This window comes from Gymnoscopelus braueri (genome assembly GCF_963280865.1).
Source record: "Gymnoscopelus braueri genome assembly, chromosome: 6".
Taxonomy (NCBI): domain Eukaryota; kingdom Metazoa; phylum Chordata; class Actinopteri; order Myctophiformes; family Myctophidae; genus Gymnoscopelus; species Gymnoscopelus braueri.
Genome location: NC_137607.1, coordinates 23,503,363 through 23,520,255, shown reverse-complemented (window position 1 = coordinate 23,520,255; position 16,893 = coordinate 23,503,363). Strand labels below are relative to the sequence as shown.

Below are 16,893 nucleotides of genomic sequence, written 5' to 3'. Positions count from 1 at the left end.
GAGTGGGTGAACATCATGAGCTGCTGATCTCTCCTTTTCATATGATAGGAAGACCTCTCTCCTGATAGGTGGGGTGGCTGCCTGCCAGTTTACAACGTGGCTCACCATATGTGTGTTTTGTGTTTGTGCCCTCAGCCCGAGATGCAGACGAGCGGGAGAAGTGGATCCACGCCTTAGAGGGGACTATCCTCCGTCACACCCTCCAGCTCAGGGTAGGCCTGTCCCAATCGCAATTATTTTTTGCAGAATCGTTTCCATTCATCTGTATGAAGACGGCTGGATGAAATGAACATGAATTTCATGTTTCCATCAGTATTTACACATCGTCGTCCACGCACCTTTTAACTAAACTTTCAACCCGACATCCCTGTTTTGCGCTAATAGGGGACGCCAAATTATCACAAATATTGAAATATATTTACATTTTCAAAAACGGATCTTTTCTTTTTTGGAAAGTACTTATTAAGGATATGGCTTATTTTGGTTGTTTGATTATTGGTACCAGTCATTGTCAGTCAGGGCTTTATATATTTAAGTTCTGCCCTGTGCAATTTTTGTTTACAAATTAAATCATTAATTGAATATTTTTTATGCTAATTGATCAACTAAAATGTCATGATTGTGATGGTCTTAGCTCATGGTAATACACCCTAGTTTGCCTTAGCCTGGGACCAGACGAATCTGCCAGTGCAACAAAAAAAAATTGCCCTCTGCGATTTGGGTCTGGCACCGCTCCGTTGTGAATCCATTTCCTGCTCCCGAAGTCTGGGGTGACCAATCAGAGTCCAGTATTCAAATATGGGAGACTGTAATAATTGGTAGTTGGTTGTAGGTCTAACCAATTGTGTCCAGAGCCATTGTTTTGATCCCTCCCCTTGGGAAAAAAAAAAGCACCAGACTCATATCCACGCAGTGATATAGTCTGGCTACGCCAGGCTACGTTTGCCCTACACCCATCTCACCATGTGTCTGTGTGTGTGTATGCATTTCATATTATTTTCCTCTGGAAGCAAAGTAGAGGCACTGAAAGTGACGTGGAGAAGTATCAAATGGGGTGTTGTGATTAACCCATTAAGGCCTGAGTCCGATTCTTAAAATGTTTTCTAAATCCTAACAGTTTTTTGAAAAAAATCAAAAAAATATTTTTTTCACGATTTTTCAAAAATAGCAGATCTACAAGCTCGTAGCGCGGCACTCGGTGCCGCGCTATGAGCTTGTATATCTGCTATTTTTGAATAGCCAAAGAAATCTCAAGTAACACAGATGCGTTCCAGGTCTTAATGGGTTAATGTTGCAGGAAAGACGTGTTTAGGAACACAGATGTTGACTTGCGTCAGCATGGATAACCTTGTGCGTTATCTGCTGTCTGCATATAGTCGTTTCCACTTGCCACCATCTGTTTATTTGGCTACTTGACATCCCTTTCTATTTGCCATCCATGTCAGTATGGTAATACAGAGCTTAAAGACCAGCTTATCATACATGTTAATGTATGAGGGGAAAAACGGCTTGTATTGGCAGTATTATATCATCGCTGTCGGGTGGAAACCTTGTATGTCCAAAATCATTTCAAGAAATGGAAAAAGAAACTGTGTTCCAGTGGATCCAATGTAGTTATTATTATTTAGTCACAATCTCTTGTTAATACTCACTGGTTAAATATTTATAAAAACCCACAGACTTAACCCCTCTCAAACTGACGTCCATATTTTAGGATCATGTCATTATAGGTGAACATTTTCAAAAATAAACAAATAGATCTACAGGCTCACACGACATGTTGTGAGCTTGCAGATTGTCTTTTTTTACGATAAATGTTTTGGCTTTTATGCCTTTTATTGATAGGATAGTCTGACAGGAAATGGGGAGAGAGATGTGGAGTGACATGCAGCAAAGGCCGTCGGGATCGGACTCGAACCCGCGTCGCGCTGTTAGGCTACTTTGGAGCCTAGGTGCCTGGACCACTACGCCAGCGGTCCAGGCCCAGATTGGCTATTCTTTTATGAAATATGGAGATACAAGGTTTCTGTCCGACAGCGATATGTTACATAGTTAGGCTATCGCCTGTCCATCCGGTTTCTAGGATTTTGTATTTTACCCCACCATAAAAATAGACCTATCTACCGGTATTGCATTTCTATGCTTTATAAATCACCATACATCCGTAATGATAGCTCTATTAACGACTACTCATGCCAAGTATTATTTTCACTATCATTTCATTTTAGCATCTATGTGACTCCCTTTCCTGTAGAACGAATCTGATCCCTGTGGTCAGCACGGCAGTCATGGTTTAGGACACATCATTTCATGAATGGAAGTGAATGTGAACCTGGTAACATGAGCGATACAAGGGAGGGTGGTGAGGATGATAGACTTGGGTTTGCTGGTGATAAAGACCTATAATTATTTTTTTTTTTGGTGGATTGACATTTTTGTTTCTTCCATCCTACTGATTTGTCCTTGTGTTTGTGCACAAAATTGTCTTTGTTCAAATAGGTTTTGATTAGTTCTGAAGAGCAGCAACATGTTTGATGTTTAGTCTCCTTGTTTGTTAGTGTCTCAGAGCATGACTGGTGTTAAGGACTGAGCGTGCACAGAGCCGTTCCCATGGCCCCCACTCCTCTCCCCCTCCAGTTGTTATTGCTACCTTATGTTCTGCTCTCCTTCTCTAACCAAGCCTCCCACCTCTCCCTTTCATCCCTTACTGCATCTAGCTCTAGTCTTCCTCTCTCATTCTCAAATTTTTCCCTTCCCCTTTGCATAGCCGACCCTTTCATCTCACCCCCCCTTCTTTCTTTCCCCCTTGTAACAAATCTCGCTGACAGGCTGCGTGTGTCTGGCTGCTTGCAATTATAAACACACAGACGCACAATGTACAGTACATTAGCATACTGCTGTCATGGCATCATATGACCACAGTAGCCAATGAAAGCGCTGCTTACTCCACCAAGCCAGACATCTGCCCTGTATGTTTCAGCCTATCAGGGCAGCTGTTGATGTCAGCACTGGCTGCTGCTTTGTGTTTTTTTTCCTCCCCACTCTGCCTGCGTGAGAGGAAGTGCGTGTTTCCTGCCAGGGGAGGGTCCAGGATTAGCTGGGCTTCGTCTACCCTCATACCAATGCTCAGCTGATGCTGCTGTGAGGGAATACTTTAGCCAGACCAAGCTAGCCAGCTAGCTTTCAATCTGAATGCTTTGCTTTGGTTGGCGTCGGATTATATCAGCAGACCGCAGATAGGAAAACGAGTAGGGTTTGATAGTCACTCTCTGTCTCCGTTGGGGAGGAAGGAAGAGAGGAGTTAGAAAGTGGCAGCACAGCGTGTATTTGGTCGCTGTAGGGCAGGGAAAAGCAAAGAACACAAGAGGCAGAGAAAGAGGGAAGATCCAGTGTCAAGCTCAGGGGCTCGGCCTGGCTGGATACAGAGGCAAAGCTCAATGAGGCATGTCCATCCGAGCAAAGCGCATTGTGAGTAAAACACACACACAACACATACACACACTCACTGACACCACTGCACCACCGTCGCTGGGAGAACATAACGGCTGCTGTGCACCGCTGGGACAGCGGCATTCTAAAGTGGGTCACACTGCATGGAAAGACAAATAGAAAGGAAGGTGGGGGTAAAAGTACTTGTGTTGTTTGAAGGAGGGTGGTGAGTCTGTGGTGGGTATGTGAGCATTATGTGTTTGTGAAACTTAGCAAGTGTCTTTAAAAATCCACACTCCCTCTACCATTGACACAGTCTTACTGGACAAAGTGTCCAAGCATATGAGTGTAGACATATTTGGGCTGTTTCAGTAAAGAAGGGAGGGTCAGGAAAATGTGACAGAGTGACTGTTTTTAACCCACACCCGTTCTCTGACGTTCTGTTTCCAAGTTAGTCTGGGCGGACGGAAAAATAACTTCTGTGTTACAGATGTTGACATAGGAGTCATACCGTTCGCCACATAATAACAGGGATGCTTTCTGTTCACCCCTTTGTCAACGTGACTACCTTTAACCATGCCAATGTCATCATCCTTCTGTGATTTTGGGACTCCACGTGATCTGTAATGGTTTGTCTTCAACCATTAAAGTCTCCTGAACACAATAATGATTCAACTTTCACAGGTTTACAGGTGTAAACAAAGCGGGTGAAATAATAGGTTGTACAAGCTCCCAATATTTGCCGCTTCAAGAAGGGGGTAAAGAATAGATAAAGAAAGAAACGAGGAAAACAAGTCGGATATGTCAAATGTTCCTGATATAATACGAGCAATGTCAAACCTATACATAAGTTGCGTGGTTTAAAATAGCTATAAAATTAGGTAGTTAGATATGGCAGTAGATTGACAGTCTTGTACGAGGTTAGAATAGCAATAAATGAGGCAGATATGTTTCTAGTGCAAGTGGATTGCAGCAGAATAGAATCATTGTCTCTTGTGTAGGTGAGACATCACTTAGCGGCAGGTATCAAACATGTTGGTGTGTGTATAAGTGCCAGTGCAGCAGCAGAGCACAACCACAGTCATCTATACAGTGTATGTATACACAAAATGTCATCTATACAGTGTCTATATACACAACAAATACTCTTATAAGTACTGTAGATGTCTTTGAGTAACTGTACTTGCAGTGTTGTTTTGAAGTGCCATTATGAATACAGATGTGTGCTGCTGTGTGAACATGAGTCAGGTCTGTCTGAAGTTTAGAATTATAGCCAATTCCAAAAGTGCAGCTCTGTCCTGCTGTATGTATGTATATCAGTGCTTGTTTTATTTGCACCGGTTTGTCTTTTCTTATATTTATGTTATTGTGTGTTTACTGTTTGTTAGGGGTTGAAATATTATATGGTCAGTCCCTTGTACGGTGGTTGCTTTATTATGATTGAAACATTTGTTGTCAGACTGAGCCCCTGACTGGCACCCCAGCCGGCACTAACACCAACCAAACCGCTATACACTGCAGTTTCACGAAAGTGTGAAAACCAATCCTGGGAAGAGTAATCTACCCTCCGACAGGACAAATCTTAGGCTAGCTAGATTGTAATGTATCACAATGACAATGCATATCCCTAGCTAGAAGAGTGTGGACGATTTGCAGGATTCTTGCTGGTGCAAATTTCATCCATTTAATTCACTGTCTTTGGACACGATTGGCTGAAGGACAGTTTTATGACATTGTTGTGGCGCAGGTTAATTTGAGATATATATATATATATATATATATATATATATATATATATACACACATACACATACACACACACCCCCACCCAAGACATGCACACGTAGGCCAATACTGCTTAGTTTCTACATCAGCTGTATTTTGTTTACTTCTTTGATTTGTTTTTGCTCATGCACCTGAGCGCCCAGCTGCAGGCCTGTACTGCATTCACACTGACAATGAAAGCAAAGAGCACCTTTGATCCCTAGAGGAAGTTTAGACCATTCGGCTTGTCAGTCAGTAAGCTAATTTAGACTTTGTTCTCTATAAAGTTACCAACCTTCCACTGTTATAAACTGCTGTTGCCGGGGTAGTTTCGTTTGTTGATGGCTTTTCTTCACATCCCTATGAGAGCAACTTCAGTCGGGAGAAAGAACCCTTCCACCTCAAGACACAGCATGACTCCCCACCGTGGTAAAGCCAAAGAAGCAGTAGCGCTCAGAAAGGTTAAGTGGTCTCGGTTTCAAACCCAACCAGGCACTAGCTGATTGCAGTCATCTGCTGTACTTTGCAGCATTCTCTCTGCTTTTCCAATTTCTGCAGTGATATTTTGTGTTGTACTTTAGTCGCTGTTGTGCAGTGAGAAGTGAGAGCTGTTAACCCTGGCTTGGCCCTGTGCCGGTAGATACTTTGATGCCTTTAACGTCTTGCTGTACCGTATACAGGGGTTGCTTTTTCTTCTCATTGTCAGATGTTTTCTTTTAAGGGAAGTACTATTTAGCATTTAGCCATTTAGCTTATTCAGAGCAACTTACTAAATTTGTGTAAGTTGCTCTGAATAAGAGCATCTGCTAAATGGCTAAATTGTAAGCTGTAAATGATGACAGATGTCTGTACAGGCAATACCCTAGTATATGTAACAGGAATAATAATAACATTATGTAGCACATATCAAAACAAAGCTAGAAAGTGCTTTACATGAAACTGAAGAAAATATTGTTTTGTGTGTGCGTGTGTTTGGTGCAGCTGTTTTTGGATAGAGCTTATATAAGGTTAACTAATTGACAGAATGGACAAAACCCCCTTTCTCTCATGTGAAGAATGTCCAATGGTTCTCTTTTACTGTGTTAATTCTCTTTAGCCAAGGCTTTCTTGATTCAGTTGTGCTGAAGCCTGAAATGCGCTGACCTCTAGTCAGGCAGGCAGGCAGGCAGACCTGTCCTTTTATGTAGGCTAGCCTTTAAACAATGCTAGTTGAACTATTCATATTAGCCCCTGCTACAGTGCTTTGCTGGAAGATTCTCCTAAACTGTTGATGTTTCTGTCCACCATTTTGTGTAACAGTTTTAAAGCCTACCTGGCTAGGAGTTAACAGACGAATGGACAGGTCTATGTATATCCTCCGTATGGGAAAGAAAAACACACAATTTCTGACATGTCTGTCACATAAATTCTTCCATCTGGATTGTATTTGTTTAGTTTTGAGTTCCACTACCGTTATCCTTTCCTTGTGGTTTTAGATATGACAAGATTATCTTTTATTTGGACAGTGACACATGCAAAGGGGGTGTGTGGTAACATTCTGGCATTTTGTTTCTCTCCATCTCCAGGAGGCAGAGACTGGATTTGTCCCTAGCGTTCAAGACTTTGACAAGAAGCTTGCCGAAGCTGACGCCTACTTGCAGATTTTGATCGACCAGTTAAAGGTGAGACAAATGTTTAACTGTGCAGGTGACTTCACAGCTGACACAAGCAGTTTGTCATGTCTTTTTTTTCTTTTCTTTTTTGTATCTGGCTCTCCGCTGCATTGGTGCCAGAGTTTAGTTAAGTGTTTTGCAATTTTGATTGTTGTTTTAATAGATACAGTTTGTAAACTCCATGATCAAAGCGGATACTTTCAGTTTGTAAACTCCATGATCACAGCAGAATCGAGATACTTTCAGTTTGTAAACTCCATGATCAGGGCAGATACTTTCAGTTTGTAAACTCCATGATCAGGGCATACCATGTGTACATTTCTAACACTTTTCAGGCTAAGTAATAATGGTACTATGGAAGTTGAGTCAATCACTCAACCTATTTTATACTTATACAAAAATTGCCAATCTACAAGTTCACATAGTGTCACAATGCTATTTTTTTAAATAGTGAAAAATGTTTCAAAATCTTAAGTAAAAAAAAAAGTAAAAAGAGTCACTTCAGGGTTAATTTGGTTAACCATAAACGTTTAGACCTATCGGCATCAGCACCACATGCATCTTGACACATTCAGGCTGAAACTGTGAACCTTTTCTAGTATTGTATGATCTCATTCCTTTCATCTTCACGTCCATTTCCATTGGCCACCATCTGATGGTGGTAGAGGTGCCATACCAATAACTTGCAGATTTACAAATTCACTTTTACAACAGATGTTAGTACATGTGTACATGAAGTACCCATCAGGAAAACAAACGTGACTAATCTGAATGGCTGCTCCTTCTCATTCTGTGTCTATCTCCTGGGTAAGAATTAGCTCAGTAATTGCCAGCACATGATCTCAAGCCACGTTGCTGTCCGCACATCATTTTGAATGCATGTTTCACTGCCTCTCCCTTCCTGCCCATCAGCAGCTCATATTCCATCTCACCTTTATCATTTTTTCAACTCTTCTCTTGTTCTCTCTCTCTCTCTCTCTCTCTCCCCCTCTCTCTCTCTCCCTCTCTCTCTCTCTCTCTCTGTCTCTCCCTCTCTCTCTCTGTGTCACAGCTCTTTGATGAGAAGATCAAGGACTGTAAGGAGGATGAGTCACGCAGAGTGAGTAGCACCACTCCTGATCTTGTCCTTGTATCGGGACTGTGGCTGACAGCAGGGAGGCATAACAGATAGCGCCATGTATCTAATACGCTGTAAAATCATTAGCGTTAATTTATCCATTTGTATACTCAGAAATAAATTAACACAGGATTTTCTACTTCCCACCTTTATGATAACATATTCTCCCCCCTGCTTATTCTGGTGTTAATATTAAATGAACACTAAGTATTTTACAGTGTGCTGTATAGACCAAGGTCATACCCACTCATTTGAATGAGTTTTTTACGGTAAGAAAGAGATCATGTTGTAAGTGAGCATCAACTTCAACTACTTTATTGTCACATCACAGGTTTACAGGTGAAAAAGTGGGTGACATTATTATTCATACAAGCTCCAATCATTCCCAGGATGCTATTGGATGATGTGAAATTGTGAGGGGGAAAGAAAAACAAACTTAGAATTTCACACATTTTGACATCCTATTTGCACTTCTTCTTTTCTGGTGTGCTTAATATCGCTTCAGCCTACCCAGTTCCTTGTCAGGCATTCTTCTGTTTCTGTGAACCCTTCAGTTTCACGGTTAGTGTGTCAGAGGAGGCAACTATTTTCTTTCACACTTAGCTGCTGTGTGACTTCCTCCTTGACTTAGAATGAAATAGTGCTGAAATGGACTGTGGCGCTGATGTTTACCTGGTATCCTAGTTTATTTATTTATGTGACAAATTAGTCGTTTATTGACTAGGGTTCATTCCATTGAGTCTTGCCCAAATTGTATATTGATGTTGTGAGATAAATTCCATATATGTAGCCTAATCAGAAATGAACCTTTTTTTTTTTTTTTTTTTTTTAGAAAATTGAAAATTTGAAGGAGACCACGTGTGTAAGTTGAAACCTTTTAAAATATTTTAAAGCCTATTACATTTTTCCTAATTCTGAGTATGTGGATGGGTGTGTAACTCATCTTCCTCTTTTCTTTTTTCAGAGTATGGTAGAGTCCATCAAGCACTGTATTGTATTGCTGCAAATTGCCAAGGTAAACGCATGATCAGACTATGCTTCATTTTGCCTGTTTGATGTTGGCACTTCCATTGCACCATGCTTGTGAGGTCATGCCACTGTGTGCACTGTATGTTAACATCTGTGTAAACTCCCCAACTTGAAGCAGCTAGCTTCTTTGATGGGCTGGTGGTTGATGAGGGTTATGGGTGGGGCCTGGTATTCATTTCATCACATGTCCCATCCATTACTTTCAGAGGAAGTGAGAGGAAGTGGTGCAATCATTTCTGCTTTATGTGGTGGTTAGGTGAAACCTTTGGCTTTGTTTAAAGTTACAATCCAGGACTTTAATGAATAAAATGTTATTTCAACCAATCTGTATGGTAATATATTATTTGCGACAACTTTTCGATCTCACAGGATCTCTATCAGGATACTGACCCAAAACGTCGTCGCAAATAATAAAGTAAATCCTTTACCTGGAAAATGGTCCTTTCATATTAGTTTACATGACCCAGGACCCACCGCCGATGTGCGTGTAAATAAGTATGCTTTGAATATTAAAACGATATAACAATATAGTACAATGGTTGAATGTGGTCTCCCTACTCCTCCATTGCTAAATTTAGAGCCTGGTGTCCGGTAGGAGTCAGACACCCAACTAGTTGACAGTGTTATTTGTAGGGATTGAACACTAGATCCGCTGCCATCTTTATCCTAGTTCAGACATTGTTGCCTTTACCTCTCTCCATTGTGTGAGACATAAATCCTACGGATTGTAGCTTTAAAGAAAACCTCCACACACAAAAAAACTCCACTACCAATGAATATGAGAGACTGGGGTTATTTTGTTGAATATGTATAATTATAAACATTCTGCTTGTATTTATATTCTGATGGAACTTGTGGATTTTGCTATGTGATGAAAGAAATGCCACACTGGCTGGGTTATTGGCTGCATATTACTAATGAATGAATTGAAGTGTTTTATGTTCCAGAGAGGGGTAGACCTCAATGGCATTCTTGACTCTGAAGTTTGGAATGTGGTTTTCACTTTCCTGTTGGCTTTCAATGTTTGGGAGTATGTGCATAAGCTGGTAGCACCGTTATGAGTTAAGAGATGAACCGTCCTCTACAAAAAAGCCTAACATTTTCTTCTCAAAATTTTAAGGATCAAAGTAACGAACAGCAACACGCAAACGGACTTATAGTAAGTTTGACGTTCTCTGCCTATGAAAACAGCTGGAATCAACCAAACCTCTGTCCTTTTCTGCTTTAATTGACTCTCCACTGTTGAAAAGGAGATCAATCAGACGTTTATTAGTTTAGTGCATGCCATCTAATTTGGTGATAAGCATTATCTGTAGTCCGCCTCTCTCTTCTGCCACCACTACCCCCTTTTTTAATCAAATATTTCCTGCTTTTCAACTCGGCCTTGTAATTTCTCTAACTGGGAGTGGTTCTCTAATGTACATCACACAGTCTGTGTGTGCTGTATGTATTGGCCAGAATGTGCATGTGCTTGTTGCAGAATAGTTAATAAGTTTTTACTCTGAGAGTGTACAAATGTAACCAAATAGACCTGTAAGGGTCAATTTTGTTACATTCAGAGTTACAAATGTACAAATTAACACTGAGGCGTTTGTGTGGGAGCGCGTGTTAGAGAACACGTATACCTACCTAATTAGAGCATTTCACCATTGATTTATCCATGTACAATGAGGGCTGATTATTATTGAACCATCAAGGACTAATAGATGTCAGGCCATCCAGAGAGCTGTTTACCGAGTCCACCAGCCTCCTGCTTTTAACATAACGTGAAGCAGGAATCCCACAGGGTCACAGCAACTTAGGCCTCCAGAGCTCTTATACAGCAGACATAATCTCACAGCCATTAGTATTATGTAGTATTAATAGGACCATAAGCTATATGGCTCACATTCAACTACATGTGTGCTTCACATAATGTAGCCTTCTAGCGACATGCATCTTGCCTGATAAATGTATGGCTTGTGTGTGCAAGGTCACACTTTGCTTTTAAGCCGAAAGGGAATATTTTCTGGTCCCCACAGAAGGGGACATTACTTTTACTGCTTCACCAAGCAGATGACTACTCAGATGGCTCAGATGTGCACACAGGGGGAGCTGCTAGTGGTCAAGTGTCTTGCGCGAGGGACATTTTGACACATAGACGGTGAGCCACGGGTCGATTCCCAGACGGCCTCTTTAACCACTCGGCTACGGCCGCCCCACAGTGCAGACATTAGTGAAGTGAAGTCGCCGCTGAGTCGCTGACCTTATAGTTCTTAGTAGACCTCACGTTTTCAAATGGGTGGTGTGCTTGAGTGGTCGTGTCAAGTGCAGTGGCACCGATGGGATTGGTTTCGATGTGTGTGGTCATTAGGAAATAATTACTTAAAACAAGCACATGTCATTTCAGTTGGATACTTGTCTGTCCTGAGAATGTACTGTATGTACGTACCCTAAGTGGCCCAGGTCCCCTGTGTTATTCTAGTTAATTGTTGCATTCATATTACATTCAGTAAAGTAAATCCGTTGGTCAGTAACCATTGCTAACCATTGCTTACAGCGGTCTAAAAGCTGAATCCCATTCCCTCTGTCCTGCGTCATCGCTCTCCTGCTATTGGTTTAGAAAACAAACCTTCTCTCTGGTCCCACCATGACAATGCAACAGTCCTCTAATTGGCTATAATTAGGAGTCATTGTCTTACTTTCCTCGAGGCATGTGAATAAGAGGAAGGTGGGTAGAGGAGATGGAAGAAAGGAGAGTGGGTAGGTAGGGGGGGATAAATGGAAAAGTTAAAAGACATCGTACCCCACACTTTCTTCTGAGCCTGAGATTTTGCACCAAGTCACTGCATGTTCTTTCCCACCTCTAATCATATTTATCTCTGGTGATTGTTACGACATTATGACAGTTTCCCTGGGCACACAAACAGATACTAAGCCTCAAATTAAATCATTGCTCATTTGTCACATTTGATTGTTATTGTTAGATGTTTCATTCTATATGTGCCTCAGGGAGGGCCAGCTGGCGCTTCTGGAAACTGTCTTACTGCCGGGTGATCATACTACATGACTTTCTCACGTCATTCCTATTCTTCTTTGCTCGTCTTCATCTTTCACACAGCATGCTGATCACATTTCAGTCACAGGGTTCTGCAGGTTTGCTGCCCTTTGGCTGGTTTCTAGGATCTCACCTTGGTATTTCTATAGCTATTGTTGCATGACCTTCCAGCATCGTGTCAGTCAGGACCAGATTGAGGAGTCTGTTCTTGTCCTTTTTCTGACTGACTGTCTTCTCTGTTTACTCTCATTGATCTGAGATGACTTAATATACACCTGCATAAACAAGGGATAAAATAAAATCAATCTTACAATGTTATAACAGCCTAAATGTGACATAGTAATGTGTGTATTTATATCTGCTTAAATATCATAAGTAAGTGAGAATGCTTTTTCTAGCACAGTCAGTGGTAAGCCTAATTAATGCTTTGTTATCCCTGTCAGTTGCTGAGAATTTTCAATTGAAAGATATGCTGATAATCGGTCAATATGTTCATTTAATGTTGATAATAAATCCTGTTGGCATAGTCTACATCCATCCACTGCTTGGAAGTACAGTTGTGCCAAAACTCCTAACGGGGCCAACGAGTTGTCATAGCTATGGGGTCGATATGTTTTCCGATGTTGGATCATATTGTTTACAGAGGTCCCATCATTGAATCAATGCTTATGTTGACCCCATTACAGCAGGGCAACGGGCTACTTTGTTTTTACTGTGTGCCTGCTTATCTATGTTAACTTATATAAGTGTTGATGAGAGCAGGTCACATCGGTCCACCTTGTCTCTGCAGATTTATGTTTTGCCACAGGGAAATCTCGGAGTCAGAAAGACATGTCTGCAATTATCTCAGTAGTCGGTACAGGTCGCGGGGTTCCTCAGAGTTCAACAGACAGTTTATTACTGTGTAGGCTGTTCCCAATGTTATGATGTCAAGCTGTGGAGCTAGCACTCTATTGATTATCTTTAATGGAATCTAGTAATCCCACACTTTTCCAGGAAAGAGGGAGTGAAAAGTAATCGAGCTAGTCTGACTGGGAGGTGCATTTCACTGCCTGTTGTTGACGTGGTTATGAAACTGATATGTACAGAGTACGTATATATCAATATACAGGGTTTGACGACTGTCCTCTGACAGTGACAGTGAAAGCTTATAGAGGCCTGCCTTGGTAGTATTGGAGGATATAATCAGGGTCCTCAATGCACATCTTTTCTAGCTATTCGTCTTGACTTTTGAATAGTACAAAACTTACTCACCCCCCTTAGACAACATATTGGTGTGGCTTGTAGGCTGTGGCACAAAGTTGTTACTGTGGCAGTAGTGGCAGGTTTAATCTGTAAGCCTGATGTTTTGAGGGTTTTGATGGCAATGTTGTTGTTGTTTTTTGTTCACTCCAGAGCACCATCAACCCAGTGGATGGGATCTACCAGCCTACTCTGGATACCACTGTAGTCAACACCACCATGCCAACACAGACCACACTACCCACAGGTATTGCACGTCCACTTAATTTCACACGAATAGAATCAGGAGCCTGTGGGGTGTGTGCTAGTGAACAATGTGGTATTGTCACTTACTGTAAGATCTATAAGACTATATATAAAAGACCACAAATGAGGCATGAATAAATACTGAAATTAATTTAGAAAGGTTAAAAATAATTTGTTGTGTTCTGGTTTGGTGTTTACAGTTGGAAATAGCACCCCCTGGTGTTCATCCATTCTTTCATAAACCTGTGTGTCAAGACTGGTGGGATGTAGTAATCTTTCGATTACTGGATTCTAGAATCGTCCCATTAACGGGTCCAGACCTCTGTCTGCCCTAATCATTTTCTCAGGTCTATAGAACTGAGTCTGCTAAACTGTGTTAAAGAGGCTTATTTATTTTATGAATCCCTTGGCAGTCCATGTGCAGAGGGCCATGCAAGAGTTCTGTAGCATACTTCTTAACTCCCCTTGTTGCGAACGTTCACGGCATACTTGCCAGCATTGGCCTATATATGGAGATCCCCATAAATGGAGACGATCGACCTACGAGGTCGTCATAGAGACCCAAGACGTGTCATAGATACGGGGTACTGACATCAGTGAACCCTTCCCAGAAACTCCAGGCAGCTCCATATGAGGAGATGTCTGACACTATCTGACATCACCACAGTGATGTCAGGGGCTACCCACGGAAGGATAAAACACGCTGGATGTCATGGCTGAAACGAGCTACTCTCCTCATCGGCACTAGACTCAGTCCTAACCCTTCCAGAGTAACCAACATCGACCCAAGCAGGATTAGCTCACCAGACAACCCAGTGTACTCAGCGACGCTCGAAGATCATCTTGACCCTATACAGAGTACCAGGACGACTGGCTGGCCGTACAAACCAGCTAGGCCTCTCAGTGGCTCTTGAGCCCGGTTCTAAACAACCAGCCGATTATCAGTTTTACACCCCTGGTCTCTGGTACTCTATTCATAACCCTGTGTTTTATTACCTGATCACTCTTTTTCTTTATTTTTTATTACCGTTGTATCGGCTGTATCTTTCTTCTGTATTCTGCCCTGTGTTCCATAACTCTGGTACTGCTGTGGCACCTGAATTTCCCCTGCAGGATCAATAAAGGTCTATCTATCTATCGTCCTCAACAGACTGTTCTCAGGTGTGTAAATCAGACCTTCGGCCCTCTACGCTGCCTGTGGGTCCTGTCGTCACGGTGATGGGCAGCCTACAGACCCCAACACCAAACAGCACAGGTGAAAAGTCCTTTCAATTACGGCTGTCACAATCATGCCATTTTACTTGATGAGTAATTGTCATACAAATAATTGTGATTAACGGTTAAATTGTGTTTTTGGCCTTGAATATTGGAATACTGTAAATACAAAATAAATTTCTGTTTGCCTTTTAGTCTTTGTAAACCACTTTCACAGGGCAGATATGACAAATAAATATAAACTAATGACTGACAATGACCGGTACCAGTAATCAAATTAAATATGTACTATGTACAGGACATATATTTAATAATTTTAGACATTTGAAAAAATAGCTGATCTACAAGCTGACAGTGTGTCATATCGTGATGGGTTGTGAGCTTGTAGATCAGCTGTTTTTCAACAAATGAATTTATACAGATGGAAACGATTTATGATGATTATGCAAAATAATTGTGACTATCTCAAATAATTGCAATCAGAGGAATATGTAATAATTGTGACCGGCCTACTTTCAACAACCAGTCTCTTAGCACCGGACTTGGCCATTATGAATTTCACAAGTCTATAGTCTTTTACTTCTTCTTTTTTTTACCATATAGTGTTCATGTAGCTTCATTTCGGACCAACAGTCCTATAGTTAAACCTACTTCTATTTTTACACACACCTGTGTTCATTTTAAAAGGTAAAACTACAAATATCATGTGTTTCTTATGTACTGTAATTGGGTGAAAGAACATTGTGTACCCATATCCATGTCCATGTTTCCCAAACACACATTAGTTACTAATTAGTACGGAAAAGATGACAGAGGAATAATAAGAAATAGATGAACATATGTAATGTACTTATGTAGCAGTTGTAGCAGTACAATAAGCTCTCAATAAATTGAAGGTAAAATAATAATAATAATAATGCAGCAGGATAAGGTTAGGGGTTGTTGTTTGTTTGCATATCTGCTGAGGCAGCTGTATTAAAATGCTGCGCTGTGCACTAAGGAGGCAGGCTAGCTACTAGTGGAACAACTAACCCTGGCAGTATGCATTATTAAAGAGGACTGAACAGTACTGTGTGAGAGTGATTGAATGCCCAGATGTGACTGCACTCTGTTTTGTTACAACAGTGGTTCTCAAACTTTTTCATGTCAAGGACCCCCAAAATGATATTTATTTGGCTGCAGACCCATCTAAAAAATATTTTGTGCCAGGGATTTTTCAAAAATCGCAGATAATCAAGCTCATAGCGCGGCACTCATGATTGCAACGCTATATTAACTAATTTTGCTGCGGACCCCCCGGAACCACCCCAAGGACCCCTGGGGGCCACCGTACCACTTTGAGAACCAACGCACTACAAGATATGAATGAATGCCTGCATTGGTCAAGTTAATAGTTAGAATTGCTTTGTATTTTAACCCTCCTACTGTCCCCTTCCCTCTCTTCTCCCCTCCACCCCTCCTCCCTTTTGTTGTCAGGGAGTGGTGCGTCGGGTCCCAGTAGTGGCGCCCCCTCCCCCGGCCGCCTTTCCCTGCCCTCTCACTCGGTGCCAGATTTCTCCTACTCCTCTAGTGAGGACGAGTTCTATGATGCTGACGAGTTCTCCCAGAGCAACACTTCTCCCAAACACTGCAACGAGTGAGTATAGCAACAAGGTCCTGTACCACTGCATAGACTAGCATACACTGCATAGAATATAGTAACACCGTCCTGTACTACTGCATAGAGTGAATATAGTAGCAATTTCCTTTACCAATGCACAGAGTGAGTATAGTAACGCATCCCTGTACCGCTGTATAGGGTGAGTATAGTAACACATTCCTGTACTCGCCCTATGCCATAGAGTGAGTATAGTAACAAATGTCTGTACCACTGCATTAAATCAATAAAATCAAACTTTATTTGTATAGCACATTTACAACAGCCCAAAGCTGACCAAAGTGCTGAACATGGTTAAAAACAAAGCAATTCAAAGCATAAAGAATTCAAAGCATGAATAATTCAAACCATAAAGAATAAAGCAATTCAAAGCACAAATAATATGCATTGACACAGAACAACACCAAAACAATGCAGAGTTGAGACAGATCAGGAGAGCTAAATACAACTAAAAGCAAGAGAGAACAGGTGAGTTTTAAGTAAGGATTTAAAAGCCCCAATCGAC

General features: G+C 41.4%; 1 protein-coding gene across 8 annotated transcripts in view; it reads left to right on the top strand.

The window, feature by feature from the left end:
• osbpl9 (oxysterol binding protein-like 9) overlaps window positions 1-16,893 on the top strand; it is a 45,407-nt gene that overhangs the window by 19,515 nt on the left and 8,999 nt on the right. For 4 of the 8 annotated variants that reach the window (XM_080431646.1, XM_080431643.1, XM_080431648.1 and 1 more), the window contains 9 exons: window positions 136-212; window positions 6,759-6,854; window positions 7,897-7,944; window positions 8,795-8,824; window positions 8,927-8,977; window positions 10,112-10,150; window positions 13,424-13,517; window positions 14,667-14,771; window positions 16,208-16,367. In XM_080431646.1, the coding sequence (XP_080287772.1) occupies window positions 136-212; window positions 6,759-6,854; window positions 7,897-7,944; window positions 8,795-8,824; window positions 8,927-8,977; window positions 10,112-10,150; window positions 13,424-13,517; window positions 14,667-14,771; window positions 16,208-16,367 (700 nt within the window). Of the gene's footprint in view, window positions 1-135; window positions 213-2,760; window positions 3,469-6,758; window positions 6,855-7,896; window positions 7,945-8,794; window positions 8,825-8,926; window positions 8,978-10,111; window positions 10,151-13,423; window positions 13,518-14,666; window positions 14,772-16,207; window positions 16,369-16,893 lie in introns of those variants that run through there. The other 4 variants (XM_080431647.1, XM_080431645.1, XM_080431644.1 and 1 more) reach the window with 3 other exon arrangements.